General features: G+C 48.4%; 1 protein-coding gene across 1 annotated transcript in view; it reads left to right on the top strand.

The window, feature by feature from the left end:
* Positions 1 to 17,111: 17,111 nt before the first annotated feature.
* LGALSL (galectin like) overlaps positions 17,112 to 20,985 on the top strand; it is a 39,684-nt gene continuing 35,810 nt past the window's right edge. The window contains exon 1 of the mRNA XM_044291999.1: positions 17,112 to 17,293. Within this exon, the coding sequence (XP_044147934.1) occupies positions 17,261 to 17,293 (33 nt within the window). The 5' untranslated portion in view covers positions 17,112 to 17,260. The remainder of the gene's footprint in view (positions 17,294 to 20,985) is intronic.

Raw genomic sequence — 20,985 nt, 5'->3', positions numbered from 1 at the left:
CTATCCCTAATTGGCCCTCACAGCCCTACAGTAAACCTCCAAAACTAGCCACGGGGTGTCCCACTAGTTGGGCCCCCGTCCGGAACCTAGCCCTGGAATTGTGGTCCCTAAAAAGGCCCTACAAGGATCCCTACATGCACGTTTCTGGGGTAGGGGAATGAACCCCTCCCCTCATCAGGGGATATAATTTCTAAGGGCCGGAAAATACAGAAAGAGGGTCACCAGAAATGGTGGCTCTCCTATAGAGTAAGGCGCACAGGTGGGTGTGCAACCGGCAACGGGAATGAAGGAGAGGAGACAGGTAAAGTAAAGTTTCCTCCCTTCTGTCACTAAAGTGGAGCGCACGGATAGGTGCACAGCCGCAATGAAGATAGAGAAGGGGGACAGATGAAAGCGCCCCTTGTCCTCTTGTGGTGCACAGGTTGGTGCCGCAGGCATATGTCTTACCTGGTCTGGAGGAGTACGCGTCCGCTCTTTTAAAGGTTCGCGCCGGGATATCGGCACGTCGCACGCCATGATGACGTCAGCCCTTCCCTTAGTGCGGCGGCAGGCGGTGATGACGTTTTGCCCTTACTTTGCGTCTCATGCCCATACGCCGAATGGGCGCTGGGCATGCGCAATAGTGTGCGTACATTATATTTCCAATATCATCGCATTAGTGCCTGAAATGATGTATCCAGGCCATAATGCACAAGGATAATTATTGGATTCCAGTATACAGCCTCCATAGGTCAATATTTATATTTATATTATACCAGCAAACCATCGTACTGGTAACTTCACTCCCATAATGGGGCTGCATTCAAAAAGGTGCTGTTGTTTTATTTATATGTGCTTAATCAGATGCTGCTATTAGCGACATGCGAAAGAATAAGAAAGATAGAGTATACATCGGGCGCCGGACAGATTAGTATATGTTGTGCAGGCGCACAGTATAGACCTACAAATATAGAAATATGGACAAAGCATAGATATATGTATTTTCTTGTCCGTATGTACGGGCGTATTGATATATAAGCTCCGTATAGGGGTGGATCTGTGGGCAGCGGAACACGTGTCCAACAGATTCACTCAAAAACCCTGATATGGGTATACAACATGAATTATTTAGTGGTATTTATTGCGGTCTTGTTGATTTCATTTTTTAACAGTAGTCGGCAAACAATGACACCAAGCAATTAATGGGTATTACATCCCATGTCTCCCATGCAGCCGAAGTTTAATAAGGCAGGGTGAGGCAGTTTTAGGTATATATTTAATTAAATCTGTATGAAAAACAGATTGAAGGGGTATTCTTAAAGGAAGCAACCAAAGTGGAGGGACTCATTCAAACCTTTGGGGGATACCGTGTCCAGTTGGAAGGTCCAACGTGCTTCTCTTTGAAGTAGGAGACGGTCCCAATCACCGCCACGTATTGGTGGTGGGATTTTATCAATTCCAATGGCTTGGATGCAGTTCGAGTCTCCACCATGGTGTTCATTAACATGTCGGGCCACTGGGGTGTCGCGTTCGTTCGTGATATCGCCCAGGTGTTCTCCTAGACGTCTACGCAACTCCCTCTTGGTTTTGCCGATGTATTCGAGTCCGCACACGCATGTGATCTTGTATATGACACCGCGTGTGCGGCAATTGATAAAATCCTTGATAATGAAGGACTTTTCTAAATTTGAGCTATGGAAGGTCTTACTGCTCTGTAGAATTTTGCAAGCTACACAGCCACTACACCTATAGCAGCCGTTGATCTTGCGATCCAGCCATGTCGCTGCTTGGGTCGCCGGGGTGTAGTGGCTGTGCACCAGCATATCTTTTAGGCTGCTCCCTCTCCTGAAGGTGATTTGTGGGTAATTAAAAATGACTTTGTTGATCTCAGGGTCCATCAGTAGGACAGGCCAGTGTTTTCGGAGGACATCCCTAATTTGTCCTGACGCGTCATCGTAGGTCGCAATAAGGCGGATCTTCTTTTCCGTCTCCTCCTTTCTGATTTTAGGTACTAGGAGGTCGGATGAGAGTATTCTGGGTAGCATAGACGTTGAGGCCCTGTATTCCTCGATCCCGCACGAGGAAGGACTTAAGGCGGTTGAGTACTATCTGAATACAAGAGGTATACAGTACAGGGCCCATAGTCGATTTGTGCTCAGAATACTGGAATTCCTGTTGACACACAACTTTTTCCTCTTCAATGGCAGGATCTACCACCAGCTCAGGGGCACGGCGATGGGATGTTCCTGTGCGCCGTCCTACGCCAATTTGCTCCTGGGCTGGTGGGAAGAAACCACAGTTTTTGGGGACGCGATGTCGTCATGTACCGGGCCCATACTTATGTGGGCACGGTACATAGACGACATCTTTGTCATTTGGAATGACACGAAAGATTCCTTTTTTGAATTTGTCCGTGGACTTAACACCAACACGGTGGGGTTACACTTTACCTCTGAGGCTAACTGTGATAGTTTGGCATTCCTGGACATTAAGATATCCAGGGGGGGCTCTAACGAACTCGACACCACTATATATAGGAAGCCGACGTCGACGAACTCTGTCCTGCACTGGAACAGTGGCCATCCCTTCTCCCAAAAAAGAGGGATCCCAAAGAGTCAGTATTTGCGCCTCAGACGCAACTGTTCCAGCAGGTCAGAGTTCGTCGACCAGGCTAAGGCCTTACAGAATCGGTTTTTAGACAGGGGATATCCCAATAAGGTCCTTAAACAAGCCTATCAAACTGCATTAACAGCAAGTCGCCCCGACCTCCTAGTACCTAAAATCAGAAAGGAGGAGACGGAAAAGAAGATCCGCCTTATTGCGACCTACGATGACGCGTCAGGACAAATTAGGGATGTCCTCCGAAAACACTGGCCTGTCCTACTGATGGACCCTGAGATCAACAAAGTCATTTTTAATTACCCACAAATCACCTTCAGGAGAGGGAGCAGCCTAAAAGATATGCTGGTGCACAGCCACTACACCCCGGCGACCCAAGCAGCGACATGGCTGGATCGCAAGATCAACGGCTGCTATAGGTGTAGTGGCTGTGTAGCTTGCAAAATTCTACAGAGCAGTAAGACCTTCCATAGCTCAAATTTAGAAAAGTCCTTCATTATCAAGGATTTTATCAATTGCCGCACACGCGGTGTCATATACAAGATCACATGCGTGTGCGGACTCGAATACATCGGCAAAACCAAGAGGGAGTTGCGTAGACGTCTAGGAGAACACCTGGGCGATATCACGAACGAACGCGACACCCCAGTGGCCCGACATGTTAATGAACACCATGGTGGAGACTCGAACTGCATCCAAGCCATTGGAATTGATAAAATCCCACCACCAATACGTGGCGGTGATTGGGACCGTCTCCTACTTCAAAGAGAAGCACGTTGGACCTTCCAACTGGACACGGTATCCCCCAAAGGTTTGAATGAGTCCCTCCACTTTGGTTGCTTCCTTTAAGAATACCCCTTCAATCTGTTTTTCATACAGATTTAATTAAATATATACCTAAAACTGCCTCACCCTGCCTTATTAAACTTCGGCTGCATGGGAGACATGGGATGTAATACCCATTAATTGCTTGGTGTCATTGTTTGCCGACTACTGTTAAAAAATGAAATCAACAAGACCGCAATAAATACCACTAAATAATTCATGTTGTATACCCATATCAGGGTTTTTGAGTGAATCTGTTGGACACGTGTTCCGCTGCCCACAGATCCACCCCTATACGGAGCTTATATATCAATACGCCCGTACATACGGACAAGAAAATACATATATCTATGCTTTGTCCATATTTCTATATTTGTAGGTCTATACTGTGCGCCTGCACAACATATACTAATCTGTCCGGCGCCCGATGTATACTCTATCTTTCTTATTCTTTCGCATGTCGCTAATAGCAGCATCTGATTAACGACATATAAATAAAACAACAGCACCTTTTTGAATGCAGCCCCATTATGGGAGTGAAGTTACCAGTACGATGGTTTGCTGGTATAATATAAATATAAATATTGACCTATGGAGGCTGTATACTGGAATCCAATAATTATCCTTGTGCATTATGGCCTGGATACATCATTTCAGGCACTAATGCAATGATATTGGAAATATAATGTACGCACACTATTGCGCATGCCCAGCGCCCATTCGGCGTATGGGCATGAGACGCAAAGTAAGGGCAAAACGTCATCACCGCCTGCCGCCGCACTAAGGGAAGGGCTGACGTCATCATGGCGTGCGACGTGCCGATATCCCGGCGCGAACCTTTAAAAGAGCGGACGCGTACTCCTCCAGACCAGGTAAGACATATGCCTGCGGCACCAACCTGTGCACCACAAGAGGACAAGGGGCGCTTTCATCTGTCCCCCTTCTCTATCTTCATTGCGGCTGTGCACCTATCTGTGCGCTCCACTTTACACTGCGGCTGTGCACCTATCCGTGCGCTCCACTTTAGTGACAGAAGGGAGGAAACTTTACTTTACCTGTCTCCTCTCCTTCATTCCCGTTGCCGGTTGCACACCCACCTGTGCGCCTTACTCTATAGGAGAGCCACCATTTCTGGTGACCCTCTTTCTGTATTTTCCGGCCCTTAGAAATTATATCCCCTGATGAGGGGAGGGGTTCATTCCCCTACCCCAGAAACGTGCATGTAGGGATCCTTGTAGGGCCTTTTTAGGGACCACAATTCCAGGGCTAGGTTCCGGACGGGGGCCCAACTAGTGGGACACCCCGTGGCGAGTTTTGGAGGTTTATTGTAGGGCTGTGAGGGCCAATTAGGGATAGAAAAGAAAAATCATCGTCTTTATTCCCTTCAAATACCTTCCAACTGCCGAAAAGGACCACCCTGCCTGATAAAGACATAAAGAACACAGGTGCCTGGAGTACATCAAACCTGTACGGTAGGACACCTGGTGGTGTGTCTTTTTTTCAAGCCGTGCACCTATATGCTGTGGATGTGTGAGTGTGCAATATGTAACACGGATATATACATACATCCATGTCATTATTTGTGTTGTGTTTGTCGTTGTGCATATAGATTTTTTGTTGTTTAATACTTGTTATATGTCCACCTTGACGTGTCAGATATTGGCGCCTGTGTGTACCAAACCTGACCACTTGCGGCCTGAACACTGATGTGTACCACCCTAATTGTCTAGACCTTGAAACATCACGTTTGGAATACATCAGTCATTTCACATTTTGCCTTTGTGGACATTTCAGTATTGCCCTCAGTACAAGTCCCGTTATATCGTGGGTCACTGCGAGCAATCTATGATTACCTACCTCTTTATTTTCACCTTGAGGAACAAAATCTCATTTATCTTATAAGAGCTATAATAAAAGCTAAGTTTTAATTCATCCAGATCACTAAAATACGATTTCAAAGATTCATGTGAGTGATTATATGTAAATAATCCATATATAAGTTTACTTTGACCTCACAGATGAAGACAGAAGAGATGCCGGCTGCGCGAACAAGTGGATTAAGGTGAGTTAAATTATTTTTTATATTTTTTAACCCCTCCAGCCCTATTGTACTATGCATTCTGTATTCAGAATGCTATTATTTTCCCTTATAACCATGTTATAAGGGAAAATAATACAATCTACACAACCTTGAAACCAAAACTGAACTTCTGTGATACCCACGCAATAAAAACTGAACGGAACGCAATCGCAGTCAAAACTGACTGCAATCGCGTAGCTACTCGCGCGGGTTGGCCGCATTGCACCCGGGACGCCTCCGGAGCCAAAACGTGACGCCCGTGTGAAAGAGGACTAAGAGAGAAGAATCTCCAAACCTGTATAAATTGCCTGCCGAATTGACCAAACCTTTTTCATGTTTGGCCAAAAATGTGCTCAAAGAGCTTCCATTTTTCATGTGCCGTATAGTCGGTATAGTACCACTTTAATCCAGAATAATCCCTAATCCCTAGTTTGCATGTGTAATGGTGTGCTGCCATACGTTTTATGTTAGTTATAAATGTTTGTCATCAAGATCTACCACTAAGGACGGCACTCTAGGCGCCACAAAACGCGATACGCCTACTTTAATACCACTTGACAATGTACCTTAAAGTGACCCTAAAATTCAGTTTTTGGAAAGATTGTAAATACTATTATGAATATTCATCAAGGTGTGCCACTAAAAAGTTCCAAAGCCGCACTTATACAAATGTCAGCATTTGGTGGAGAATATAATTATCAGATGTTATATATTAAAATGACAGTGTAATGCCAGACATGCTATGGGGAAATAACAAGATATTAAAGACATTATGCAACCTTACTTGTATCATTTCCAATTAAAATCTCTAATAAGAGGCTATTTTCTAAAGGTGATTCATGGACGCTCCCGCCATTTTTTAATAAAGGAAAAGGATTTCATATTAAACATCTATCAATGTACATTTTAAGGGATTATCCGGTCCTGTAAACACCGCTTGAAATGCCTGGGTCCGACATACAAAACCTATTTATCTGGTCCCCAACGCCTCCGTCCCTACACAGCCACCGCTGCAGCTCCCCATCGTGCAGATCACAACATCTGGCGACGGGGTGTGCAGCCAAAAGCAGGCCGCAACGGTGACTTGCTCGCCTAGCGTCACGGGGGGACGCCACACCTGTCTAGCAGTCAACAATCTCTCACCAAGTGGTACACCACCCAAAAGTAGCCTCTGAGACCCTTTGTTATAGGGCAGTGCATGAAGCACTTTTGCACCCTGCAGTGGAAAGATCCAGTGTCTAATCAGACCACATCTGTAATCAGTTACATATCTGCCTGATACATAAATGTGTGCTGAGTTTTGCAGCAATCCAACATTTCCATCTTGAAGCATTATTATTTTTGTAAGTATATTTCAGGCCTACTGAGACAGACGCTTAGCAGCAAGGATTGGAACTATCTCACTGATACCATGTTCTAAATACCAGTTAAAGGGGTTCTCCAGGCTTTGGTGAAAATCTTCCTTTGTGTTAGGGCTCAGGCACACAAATGTGTTTTTTGTTGGCATCTGAAAGCGAGCCCTCACATGGCTATGTAAATGGAAAAATAAAAAAAGTTATGGCTTTGAGAAGGATGGGAGTAAAAAACAAAAATGAAAAAAAAAAAAAAAGGAAAATGTCCTGGTCATTAAGGGGTTAATTGTAACATATAACTTTTATAAGTCTTTGACAGCGTGACATCCCGCTACTGAATCCCTGGCTGCCATGGTAATCTCCCTGCTGCTGTGTGTACTATGCACAGGGCAGCAGGGAGAGTGTGAGGTCTTATTCACTCTAATAGAGCTCTATTACAGTGAATAGGACAGGGGATGAAAGAGCCCAGGTTCTAGCCCCTAAGAGGGAAATAGTTATTAAATAAGAAGTAAAAAAAAAAGTTAAAAAACAAACAAACACCAAAATATTAAGTTTAAATTGCCCCCTTTCCCAATTTTATATAAAAGATACATAAACAATAAAATTAAACATATTTCATATCACCACGTCCAAAAAGTGCAAACAGTAACAGAAAAAAAAAAAAACTATGTGATTCACCATTTTTTTGTCACCTTGTCCCCCCCCCCCCAAAAATGCGGCCCATAATAGAGCAGTCCGATCCTATTTTTGGGGGGGACAAGGTGACTAAAAAATGGTGAATCACATATATATATATTTTTTTTAATGATGTTCCATTAAATTCGGAATGCACGCAGCTTTTTTTTTTTTTTTTTTGCGTGATATCGAGTATCACAATACTTTTTTATGGTATTGAAATCTAATCAAAATTATCTTAACAACCCTACAGTGGCCCAGATTTAATAAGTCTGAAGATGGCATAAACTTAGACCGGCTGTCTAGCCCTAGACCGGATTTATCACAGGGGCTGCGGCCGGATGACCAATGGGAGAGACACTTTTGTTTGACTCTGTAACAAATATTGGTTGGCTTATTTTGAGACAGATTTTTATGCCAGAATTTTGGTGCATCTTAGGGCCCAACTCCTTCCCAGGAAGCTCTGCCTCTTTCTGCTAAGCCTCGCTCCTTGTTGAGCATGTAGGAAAAAAGCGTAGAAACCCTAGATGTGAACTCAGTAGACTCATTTTTAACACAGAAATATTAGTAAACCTGGGCCAGTGTTTTTTTATTGCACAGAATTAGTAAAATATAAAAATATATAAAACTATAAAAATGTGGTATTGCTTGTGAAAACAGTAAGAAAACCTAAAAAACTGTGCAAGAATTCATCTTGCCTAAAAAGTAAAATGGAATAATAAAGCGAGCTATAGTTGTATGTAACACAAAATGGTACGAGCAGCTACAGCTCGTACCCCTCAACAAATTTGGCAGAGTTTGGCAACACAAAAACAAATGATTTATCGTAGAAAATCAGTAAAACATGAAAAGTGAAAAAGTTAAAGGGGTTCTCCAGGCTTTTACTATTGATGACCTATCCTCAGGATAGGTCATCATAATCAGATTGGCGGGGTCAGACACCTGGCACCCCGGCTGATCAGCTGTATGAGGAGACGGCATGCGCTGTGGGCATGTGACATCTCTCGTCTGTCTTCCTGCCTGCTGCTGTCCCTTAGACATACAGCGGAGAGTAGGAAGAGAGAAGGGAGATGGCACATGCACACTGCACAGCTGATCGGAGAGGGTGTCGGACCCCGCCAATCTGATATTAATGTCCTATCCTGAGGATAGGTCATCAATATAAAAAAGCCCGGACAACACCTTTAACATGACATTTGTATGGCACCGTGAAAAAAATTAAAGGCATTGACCGATTTGGGACACTGATGGTACAGTTGCGTTCAAAATAATAGCAGTCAGACATCACTAACCTGATCAATCACTGTTTTTGGTAGAAATGATATTTCTACATGGCAAATAATTTACTAGCAGGTGTAGTAGAGTAATAGAATTCCAACAGACCCAACAGTCATCACATGCTTGCTGCTGATTCTGTGTAATTCAATCACTAATTGAAAGGGGCAAGTTCAAAATAATAGCAGTGTGGAGTTCAATGAGTGAGGTCATTCATTCTTTGAAAAACAGGTGGCAATTATTGCCCTTATTTAAAAGGAACCTGTCCCCAGGATTTTGCACATAGAGCTGGGGACATGGGCTGCTAGATGGCCACTAGCACATCTGCAGTACCCAGGTCCCATAGCTCTCTGTGCTTTTTTTGTGTTAAAAAAACGTTTTGATCGATATGCAAATGAACCTGATATGAGTCCTGTATCAGGAGATGAGTCCAGCGGAAAGGAGCCCAGCACCGCCCCGCGTCCTCCGAATCTCCTCCTTGCTGGCTGACGTCACAGAGCTGGAGCGCCGAAATCTCGCGATGTGCGAGCTAGCGCATGCGTAGTTCGTTCCCTGTGCTGATGCCAGCACAGGGAATGAACATGATGCCGACACTGCGCATGCGCTAGCTCGCGCATCGCGAGGTTTTGACGCTCCAGCTCTGTGACGTCAGCCAGCAAGGAGGAGATTTGGAGGACGCGGGGCGGTGCTGGGCTCCTTTCCGCTGGACTCATCTCCTGATACAGGACTCATATCAGGTTCATTTGCATATCGATCAAAACGTTTTTTTAACACAATAAAAGCACAGAGAGTTATGGGGACTGGATATTGCAGATGTGCTAGTGGCCATCTAGCAGCCCATGTCCCCAGCTCTATGCAAAAAATCCTGGTGACAGGTTCCCTTTAAGGAAGGAAGGCAGCAAATGTTGTACATGCTGGTTACAGTGCATTTCTCAGAAATTCAGAGGAAAATTGGTATTTCCAGAAATTGTTCAGAAGAACAGCGTACCTTGATTAAAAAGTTGATTGGAGAGGGGAAAACATATAAAGAAGTGCAGAAAGTGATAGGCTGCTCAGCTAAAATGATCGCAAATGCTTTAAAATGGCAACCAAAACCTGAAAGACGTGGAAGAAAGCAAAAAACTACCATTCAAATGGATAAAAGAATAGCCAAAATGGCAAGGACTCGGCCAACAATCAGCTCTAGGAAGATCAAAGAAGGTCTTGCGTTACCTGTGAGTACTGTTACAATTAGAAGATGCCTATGTGAAGCCAAGCTATCTGCAAGAAGCCCCCGCAAAGTCCCACTGTCGAAAAAAGACATGTGCTGAAGAGGTTACAATTTGTCAAAGAGCACATTGACTGGCCTAAAGAGACATTTTGTGGACTGATGAAAGTAAGATTGTTCTTTTTGGGTCTAGTGGCCGGAGACAGTTTGTCAGATGACCCCCAAACACTGAATTCACGCCACAGTACACTGTGAAGACAGTGAAGCATGGTGGCGCAGGCATCATGATATGGGGATGTTTCTCATACTACGGTGTTGGGCCTATTTATCGCATACCAGGGATCATGGATCAGTTTGAATACATCAGAATACTTGAAGAGGTCATGCTGCCTAATGCTGAAGAGGAAATGCCCTTGAAATGGGTGTTCCAACAAGACAACGACCCCAAACACACCAGTAAACGTGTAACATCTTGGTTCCAGACCAACAAGATTGACGTTATGGAGCGGCCAGCCCAATCCCCGGATCTTAATCCAATAGAAAACTTGTGGGGTGACATCAAAAATGCAGTTTCTGAGGTAAAACCAAGAAATAGAGAAGAACTGTGGAATGTAATCCAATCATCCTGGGCCGGAATACGATCACAGGGGCCAGAAGTTGGTTGACTCCGAGCAGCACAGACGTCCAGCAGTTCTCAGAGACAGCGGTTATACAACTAAGTATTAGTAAAGTGATTCAAAGGAAAGCAAAATCTTCAAACACTTTTTAGTTTATATAGTGAATGTTTGAGTTTGTAAAGAAGAATACAAACACTGCTATTTTTTTAAACAGTCTAATATTCACTTTTCTTCAATTTTTTGTTTTTAGAGGAACAACACAAATTTGATATATTTTTCATGTTTTGATTTAGAATAGAATGTGTAGTTTTCCCAATGCATTTGTGTGAATGGAAACAGAAGCGATTTTGAGCTTTATTCAATTTTTTAAATACACTGCTATTATTTTGAACACAACTGTATATCGCTAGACTGCAGGAACTTTAATCCCATGCCATACATGTACAGATCTCCGTCAAAAAGGGGTTAAAGAGATTGTCTGAGATAAATAAAAGCTTCAGCAGCAGTAAATATAACGTACAGAGGTCCTACTGCAATGCTGCTCCCAGCGCCATGCTCCGGTCCTGCAGACCCGTACACACCAGGTCACTGTGCAGCCAATCGCTGACCTCAGCAGTATAAGGGACGTCACCGCTGCAGCCAGGAAAGAAAACACCAGCGGAGAAGACCAGAGTGATGCACTGGGAGCAGCAAGGGAGAAAAGGAGTATTTTATCACATGTACTGAGTTATCATTTATCTCAGACAGACCCTTTTATTTTCACACTGCCAGCAATGACTGCACTTTCTTGGGGCTGCTTCTCTTATGGGGACACTGACGCTCTGTTATGAGGACACTTCGATTGGCACTGATAAAGACTGTGTTGTGGCTGTCATTATAATATAACATGGGGCACTGCGGCTGTCACAATGGGGACTATGATTGGCACTGTCATGGAGGCACTGTGGCTATTCTTATCAGGGCACTCTAGCTGTCTGTCCTGGGGGCCCTGTGACCCTGGTTAGAAATTGTGGGAGTTTCGACAGCTTAAGCCTTAAGGCCTCTTTCACGCGACTGTATGGCTTTTTCAGTGTTTTGCGGTCTGTTTTTCACGGATCCGTTGTTCTTTTTTTTTTTCCCGTTGTGTTTACGTTTCTGTTCCGTTTTTCCGTATGGCATAATGGAAAAATTGTGCTGGGCATAACATTTTTAATAAATGGTTTGGCAAAAACGGAACGGATAAGGAAGACATACGGATGCATTTCCGTATATGTTCCATTTTTTTGCGTACCCATTGACTTGAATGGAGCCACGGAATGTGATTTGCGGGCAATAATAGGACATGTTCTATCTTTCAACGGAACGGAATGCATACAGAGTACAATCTTTTTTTTTTTTTTTTGCGGAACCATTGAAATGAATGGTTCCATATACGGAACGCAAAAAACGGCCCGTAAACGGAAAAAAACCGGTCATGTGAAAGAGGCCTGAGGGATGAAGATGGCATTTGCAAGTATATTCTCTTCAAGGATGGATGGTGCCCAGCCTGTATCTTCACCTGTTTGGGCAGCGGTGGCAGTAGAGGTGCCCTCCTCATACATGCCTGGCCTGTATCTTTACCTGTGTGGGATATGGTGGCAGTAGAGGTGCCCTCCTCACACATGCACGGCCTGTAGCTTCACCTGTGTGGGATATGGTAGCAGTAGAGGTGCCCTCCTCACACATGCCCGGCCTGTAGCTTCACCTGTGTGGGCAGTGTTGGCAGTAGAGGTGCCCTCCTCACACATGCCCGACCTGTATCTTCACCTGTGTGGGATATGGTAGCAGTAGAGGTGCCCTCCTCACACATGCCCGGCCTGTAGCTTCACCTGTGTGGGCAGCGTTGGCAGAAGAGGTGCCCACCTCACACATGCCCGGCCTGTAGCTTCACCTGTGTGGGCAGTGTTGGCAGTAGAGGTGCCCTCCTCACACATGCCCGACCTGTAGCTTCACCTGTGTGGGCAGTGTTGGCAGTAGAGGTGCCCACCTCACACATGCCCGGCCTGTAGCTTCACCTGTGTGGGCAGTGTTGGTAGTAGAGGTGCCCTCCTCACACATGCCCGGCCTGTAGCATTACCTGTGGGCAGTGTTGGCAGTAGAGGTGCCCTCCTCACACATGCCCGGCCTGTAGCTTCACCTGTGTGGGCAGTGTTGGTAGTAGAGGTGCCCTCCTCACACATGCCCGACCTGTATCTTCACCTGTGTGGGCAGTGTTGGTAGTAGAGGTGCCCTCCTCACACATGCCCGGCCTGTAGCTTCACCTGTGTGGGCAGTGTTGGTAGTAGAGGTGCCCTCCTCACACATGCCCGGCCTGTAGCTTCACCTGTGTGGGCAGTGTTGGTAGTAGAGGTGCCCTCCTCACACATGCCCGGCCTGTAGCTTCACCTGTGTGGGCAGTGTTGGCAGTAGAGGTGCCCTCCTCACACATGCCCGGCCTGTAGCTTCACCTGTGTGGGCAGTAGAGGTGCCCTCCTCACACATGCCCGGCCTGTAGCTTCACCTGTGTGGGCAGTGTTGGCAGTAGAGGTGCCCTCCTCACACATGCCCGGCCTGTAGCTTCACCTGTGTGGGCAGTGTTGGCAGTACAGGTGCCCTCCTCACACATGCCCGGCCTGTAGCTTTACCTGTGTGGGCAGTGTTGGCAGTAGAGGTGCCCACCTCACACATGGCGGGCCTGTAGCTTTACCTGTGTGGGCAGTGTTGGCAGTAGAGGTGCCCTCCTCACAGATGCCTGGCCTGTAGCTTCACCTGTGGGCAGTGTTGGCAGTAGAGGTGCCCTCCTCACACATGTCCGGCCTGTAGCTTCACCTGTGTGGGCAGTGTTGGCAGTAGAGGTGCCCTCCTCACACATGCCCGGCCTGTAGCTTCACCTGTGTGGGCAGTAGAGGTGCCCTCCTCACACATGCCCGGCCTGTAGCTTCACCTGTGTGGGCAGTGTTGGCAGTAGAGGTGCCCTCCTCACACATGCCCGACCTGTAGCTTCACCTGTGGGCAGTGTTGGCAGTAGAGGTGCCCTCCTCACACATGTCCGGCCTGTAGCTTCACCTGTGTGGGCAGTGTTGGCAGTAGAGGTGCCCTCCTCACACATGCCCGGCCTGTAGCTTCACCTGTGTGGGCAGTAGAGGTGCCCTCCTCACACATGCCCGGCCTGTAGCTTCACCTGTGTGGGCAGTGTTGGCAGTAGAGGTGCCCTCCTCACACATGCCCGGCCTGTAGCTTCACCTGTGTGGGCAGTGTTGGCAGTAGAGGTGCCTTCCTCACACATGCCCGGCCTGTAGCTTCACCTGTGTGGGCAGTGTTGGCAGTAGAGGTGCCCTCCTCACACATGCCCGGCCTGTAGCTTTACCTGTGTAGGCAGTGTTGGCAGTAGAGGTGCCCACCTCACACATGGCGGGCCTGTAGCTTCACCTATGTGGGCAGTGTTGGCAGTAGAGGTGCCCTCCTCACACATGCCCGGCCTGTAGCTTTACCTGTGTGGGCAGTGTTGGCAGTAGAGGTGCCCTCCTCACAGATGCCCGGCCTGTAGCTTCACCTGTGAGCAGTGTTGGCAGTAGAGGTGCCCTCCTCACACATGCGCGGCCTGTAGCTTCACCTGTGTGGGCAGTGTTGGCAGTAGAGATGCCCTCCTCACATATTCCCGGCCTGTAGCTTCACCTGTGTGGGCAGTGTTGGCAGTAGAGGTGCCCTCCTCACACATGCCCGACCTGTAGCTTCATCTGTGTGGGCAGTGTTGGTAGTAGAGGTGCCCTCCTCACACATGCCCGGTCTGTAGCTTTACTTGTGTGGGCAGTGTTGGCAGTAGAGGTGCCCTCCTCACACATGCCCGGCCTGTAGCATCACCTGTGGGCAGTGTTGGCAGTAGAGGTGCCCTCCTCACACATGCCCGGCCTGTAGCTTCACCTGTGTGGGCAGTGTTGGTAGTAGAGGTGCCCTCCTCACACATGCCCGACCTGTATCTTCACCTGTGTGGGCAGTGTTGGTAGTAGAGGTGCCCTCCTCACACATGCCCGGCCTGTAGCTTCACCTGTGTGGGCAGTGTTGGTAGTAGAGGTGCCCTCCTCACACATGCCCGGCCTGTAGCTTCACCTGTGTGGGCAGTGTTGGTAGTAGAGGTGCCCTCCTCACACATGCCCGGCCTGTAGCTTCACCTGTGTGGGCAGTGTTGGCAGTAGAGGTGCCCTCCTCACACATGCCCGGCCTGTAGCTTCACCTGTGTGGGCAGTAGAGGTGCCCTCCTCACACATGCCCGGCCTGTAGCTTCACCTGTGTGGGCAGTGTTGGCAGTAGAGGTGCCCTCCTCACACATGCCCGGCCTGTAGCTTCACCTGTGTGGGCAGTGTTGGCAGTAGAGGTGCCCTCCTCACACATGCCCGGCCTGTAGCTTCACCTGTGTGGGCAGTAGAGGTGCCCTCCTCACACATGCCCGGCCTGTAGCTTCACCTGTGTGGGCAGTGTTGGCAGTAGAGGTGCCCTCCTCACACATGCCCGGCCTGTAGCTTCACCTGTGTGGGCAGTGTTGGCAGTAAAGGTGCCCTCCTCACACATGCCCGGCCTGTAGCTTTACCTGTGTGGGCAGTGTTGGCAGTAGAGGTGCCCACCTCACACATGGCGGGCCTGTAACTTCACCTGTGTGGGCAGTAGAGGTGCCCTCCTCACACATGCCCGGCCTGTAGCTTTACCTGTGTGGGCAGTGTTGGCAGTAGAGGTGCCCTCCTCACAGATGCCTGGCCTGTAGCTTCACCTGTGGGCAGTGTTGGCAGTAGAGGTGCCCTCCTCACACATGTCCGGCCTGTAGCTTCACCTGTGTGGGCAGTGTTGGCAGTAGAGGTGCCCTCCTCACACATGCCCGGCCTGTAGCTTCACCTGTGTGGGCAGTAGAGGTGCCCTCCTCACACATGCCCGGCCTGTAGCTTCACCTGTGTGGGCAGTGTTGGCAGTAGAGGTGCCCTCCTCACACATGCCCGGCCTGTAGCTTCACCTGTGGGCAGTGTTGGCAGTAGAGGTGCCCTCCTCACACATGTCCGGCCTGTAGCTTCACCTGTGTGGGCAGTAGAGGTGCCCTCCTCACACATGCCCGGCCTGTAGCTTCACCTGTGTGGGCAGTAGAGGTGCCCCCCTCACACATGCCCGGCCTGTAGCTTCACCTGTGTGGGCAGTGTTGGCAGTAGAGGTGCCCTCCTCACACATGCCCGGCCTGTAGCTTCACCTGTGTGGGCAGTGTTGGCAGTAGAGGTGCCCTCCTCACACATGCCCGGCCTGTAGCTTCACCTGTGTGGGCAGTGTTGGCAGTAGAGGTGCCCTCCTCACACATGCCCGGCCTGTAGCTTTACCTGTGTAGGCAGTGTTGGCAGTAGAGGTGCCCACCTCACACATGGCGGGCCTGTAGCTTCACCTGTGTGGGCAGTGTTGGCAGTAGAGGTGCCCTCCTCACACATGCCCGGCCTGTAGCTTTACCTGTGTGGGCAGTGTTGGCAGTAGAGGTGCCCTCCTCACAGATGCCCGGCCTGTAGCTTCACCTGTGGGCAGTGTTGGCAGTAGAGGTGCCCTCCTCACACATATCCGGCCTGTAGCTTCACCTGTGTGGGCAGTGTTGGCAGTAGAGGTGCCCTCCTCACACATGCCCGGCTCGTAGCTTTACCTGTGTGGGCAGTGTTGGCAGTAGAGGTGCCCACCTCACACATGGCGGGCCTGTAGCTTCACCTGTGTGGGCAGTGTTGGCAGTAGAGGTGCCCTCCTCACACATGCCCGGCCTGTAGCATCACCTGTGGGCAGTGTTGGCAGTAGAGGTGCCCTCCTCACACATGCCCGGCCTGTAGCTTCACCTGTGTGGGCAGTGTTGGTAGTAGAGGTGCCCTCCTCACACATGCCCGACCTGTATCTTCACCTGTGTGGGCAGTGTTGGTAGTAGAGGTGCCCTCCTCACACATGCCCGGCCTGTAGCTTCACCTGTGGGCAGTGTTGGCAGTAGAGGTGCCCTCCTCACACATGCCCGGCCTGTAGCTTCACCTGTGAGCAGTGTTGGCAGTAGAGGTGCCCTCCTCACACATGCCGGGCCTGTAGCTTCACCTGTGTGGGCAGTGTTGGCAGTAGAGGTGCCCTCCTCACACATGCCGGGCCTGTAGCTTCACCTGTATGGGCAGTGTTGGCAGTAGAGGTGCCCTCCTCACACATGCCCAGGCCTGTAGCTTCACCTGTGTGGGCAGTGTTGGCAGTAGAGGTGCCCTCCTCACACCTGCCTGGCCTGTATCTTCACCTGTGTGGGCAGTGTTGGTAGTATAGGTGCCCTCCTCACACATGCCAGGCCTGTAGCTTCACCTGTGAGCAGTGTTGGCAGTAGAGGTGCCCACCTCACACATGCCCGGCCACAGCACACACATTGGAGATATAGGGAGAAGCAGCCACTTGTGCAGGGCTCCTCCTCCGCCATCACCGCCTCCCTCCTGTCAGCTTTTCCAGTCTGCCAGGTCAGCCCCGGATCCTTCCTTGTGGTGTGATCCGAGCTCAGCCGGGCTCAGAGTCAGACCTGCCCTCCTGTGCCCGCAGCCGCCGCCTCCCCGCCGGGCTCCAGCTGATCCAGTCCCTCCGCAGCCCGCACCACTGCACCCACAGCAAAATGGCGGGGTCCCTGGTAGAAAGGGAGACTATGGTAAGTGCCTTCCTGAGGGGTGCAGAACAAGACGGGGTGTAGGTAGGTACCGGGGTGGTGCCCTGCCTGCAGCCTACTGCCAGCTCTGCCGCCAGCCTGTCATCTTCTGCCCATTTATCCGCTGCCAAGAGCACCACGTCCTCACCAGTAACCTGTCACCAGTGGAGGAATGGGAGCCGCACATCCATGACATCTGCCTGTACATGTGTGTAGTGTGCCGCCCTGTCATACTATCTATCTATGTCCTATCTATCTATCTATCTATCTATCTATCTATCTATCTATCTATCTAATATCTATCTATCTAATATCTATCTATCTATCTATCTATCTATCTATCTATCTAATATCTATCTATCTATCTATCTAATATCTATCTATCTATCTATCTATCTATCTAATATCTATCTATCTATCTATCTATCTAATATCTATCTATCTATCTATCTATCTATCTATCTAATATCTATCTATCTATCTATCTATCTATCTATCTATCTATCTATCTATCTCATATCTATCTATCTCATTATCTATCTATCTATCTATCTATCTATCTCATATCTATCTATCTATCTATCTATCTATCTATCTATCTATCTAGGAGCGAGAGGGCAGAGCGAGCGCAGAGCGAGCGAGCGAGCGAGCGAGCGAGCGAGCGAGCGAGCGGGCGAGCCAGCGAGCGAGCAGCGAGAGCGAGCGAGCGAGCGAGCGAGCGAGCGAGGGAGGGCAGAGCGAGAGCGAGCGAGCGAGAGCGAGCGAGGAGCGGGAGGGCAGAGCGAGCGAGCAGGGGGAGCGCATAGCGAGCGAGCCAGCGAGGGAGCGGCGAGCGCGCGCGCGCGCGCGCGCGCGCGCGCGCGAGAGCGAGGAGCGAGCGAGCGAGCGAGCGAGCGAAGAGAGAGCGAGCGAGAGCGAAGAGGAGCGAGAGCGAGCGAGCGACGAGCGAAGAGCGGAGAGCGAGCGAGCGAGCGAGCGAGCGAGGAGCGAGCGAGAGCGAGCGAGCGAGCGAGCGAGCGAGCGCGAGCGAGAGCGAGCAGCGAGCGAGCGAGAGCGAGCGAGCGCGAGCGAGCGAGCTAGCTAGCGAGAGGCAGCGATCAGAGCAGCTCTCATATCTATCTATCTATCTATCGATCTATTTATTTCATATCTATCTATCTATCTATCTATCTATCTATCTATCTATCTATCTATCTATCTATTATCTCTTTATTTCATATCTATCTATCCATCTATTTATCTCATATCTATCTATCCATCTATTTATCTCATATCTCTCTCTCTCTCTCTCTCTCTCTCTCTCTCATATCTATCTATCTATCTATCTATCTATCTATCTATCTATCTATCTATCCCATTCAGTTCTCCCTGAGGCCTGGTTCACACACAAGTGACTGACGCGTTTCTGACCCGCACGGCCCCTCTTATTACAGGTTTCCTTCCTCGGTGACATATCGCTTGTGACATTTGGCGGTCTCTCGTGATATCTCGGCGCAGTCACCTGCGATATGACTATTTGCAATAGCTGAACCTCAGACACAAGACACCCGCTGTACATGCGCCATATTGTGTGTTTTGTGTATTGCTGCGATGGATAAATTGCGGAGAATTACCATAGACTCGTGTTCTTCGCTGACCATTATTACGGTAGTTGTAGTCCTATGGGGGGATTCATCAGTGACATCAGCGTTCAGATGTAATGGAGAAATAAGCGCTGACTGTGGATATGGACGCCACATGTATCGCGCCCATCCTCCTTTCCCGATACTAATGGAATTTTCTTGGGTGGCAGAAAAAAAAGGAGAGGGGGTATTTTTACGTTTTTACACCGCTGTTCTGGTGCAGCGTGCTGGGCACAGTGTGTTCAAGTAGCTGCAATATATTCGCCAACACTGCCGGACCATAACGCGCTGCTTCCCTCGTATCCGAGTTTTCCATAGTGTGCACCAAATGTATAAAACGCGTGGGTGCCACCAAATACTTGGTTTATTTGCTGCTGGCAAATCCCTGTCCGCCCGTCTGACTATGCGGAGAATGTCACTTATGTTGTTGCTGTTTACAGATCTGCTTTTCGTACCCGATTTGTTCTGACATCTTTTGTTCACGCCATAGAAACCGCTTTTATTTTTATTTTTTTGCATACCACATGCGGTTTTTACGGCAAAACCCAGAATTTCATGTTTCCTGTAAACTTTCATCTAGCCTCTGGAGCTGGCCTTTAACGCAGGTGCAAAAAACACCACTAACCCCTAAGGGCTGGTTCACACAGTGAAATTTGCCATCTCAATTTTGCACAGACTCCACAAAAAAAAATTCCGCAGGCGGCTGTGCGGTGTCCTCTTTCTGTTGTTTGCGGTAAGAGGCAGCGCTGCACATGTCCCTTCTTGGCGCGGTGTCCGGACAGACGCCCCTGGAAGCTGCAGCTGGTGGTGTCCACTCAGAGTATAGCGCCATTCAATGCGGCTAAACCGGCTAATCAGCATTGAAAGTGAGAAACTGCGGCTTCTGTCGCAGAATACGAGGCAGAATTTGACGCTGTCTTGTGAACATATCCCAAGGCCTCTTTCACACGACCACTTTTTTTTCCCCCGTTTACGGGGCGTTTTTTGCGTTCCATATATAGTCCGTGTATGGAACCATTCATTTCAATGGTTCCGCAAAAAAAACTACGGAATTTACTCCGTATGCATTCCGTTTCCGTTTTTCCTTTCCGTTGAAAGATAGAACATGTCCTATTATTGCCCACAAATCACGTTCCGTGGCTCCATTCAAGTCAATAGGTCCGCAAAAAAAACGGAACACATACGGAAATGCATCCATATGTCTTCCGTATCTGTTCCGTTTTTGCAGAACCATCTATTGAAAATTTTATGCCCAGCACAATTTTTTCTATGTAATTACTGTATACTGTATATGCCATACGTAAAAACGGAACGGAAAAACGGAACGGAAATGGAAACAAAAAACGGAACAACGGATCAGTGAAAAACGGACAGCAAAACACTTAAAAAGGCCTCATGCACACGACCGTTGTTGTGCTCCGTTCCGAAAAATGGGGTTCCGTTGTTCCGTGATCCGTTTCCGTTTCCGTGTGTCTTCCTTTATTTTTGGAGGATCACCAGACATGAAGGAAAGTAAAAAAAAGTCTAAGTCAAGTTTGCCGTGCAAATGATAGGAAAAAAACGGACACGGACGTGGATGACAATCTTGTGTGCCTCCGCGTTTTTTCACTGACCCATTGACTTGAATGGGTCCGCGAACCGTTTTCCATGAAAAAAATAGGACAGGTTATATTTTTTGGACGGACTGGAACCACAGATCACGGACGCGGATGACAAACGGTGCATTAGCCGAGTTTTTAACGGACCCATTGAAAGTCAATGGGTCCGCAGAAGATCACGAAAAACTGAACAACAGACACGGAATGAAACAACGGTCGTGTGCATGAGGCCAAAGGCTGGTTTCAGACATTTTCATGAGTTTTTTTTAATGTTTATCTTTTGCATTCAGAAGTTAGGCTACTTTCACATTAGCGTTTTTTTCGGATCCGTCATGGATCTGCAAAAACGCTTCCGTTACAATAACATAACCGCATACATACATGAACGGATCCGGTTGTATTATGTCTTTTATAGCCATGACAAATCTGTCTTGAACACCATTGAAAGTCAATGGGGAACGGATCCGTTTTCTTT

This window comes from Bufo gargarizans, chromosome 4, assembly GCF_014858855.1.
Source record: "Bufo gargarizans isolate SCDJY-AF-19 chromosome 4, ASM1485885v1, whole genome shotgun sequence".
Lineage (NCBI taxonomy): Eukaryota > Metazoa > Chordata > Amphibia > Anura > Bufonidae > Bufo > Bufo gargarizans.
This window is presented reverse-complemented; position numbering and strand designations above follow the sequence as displayed.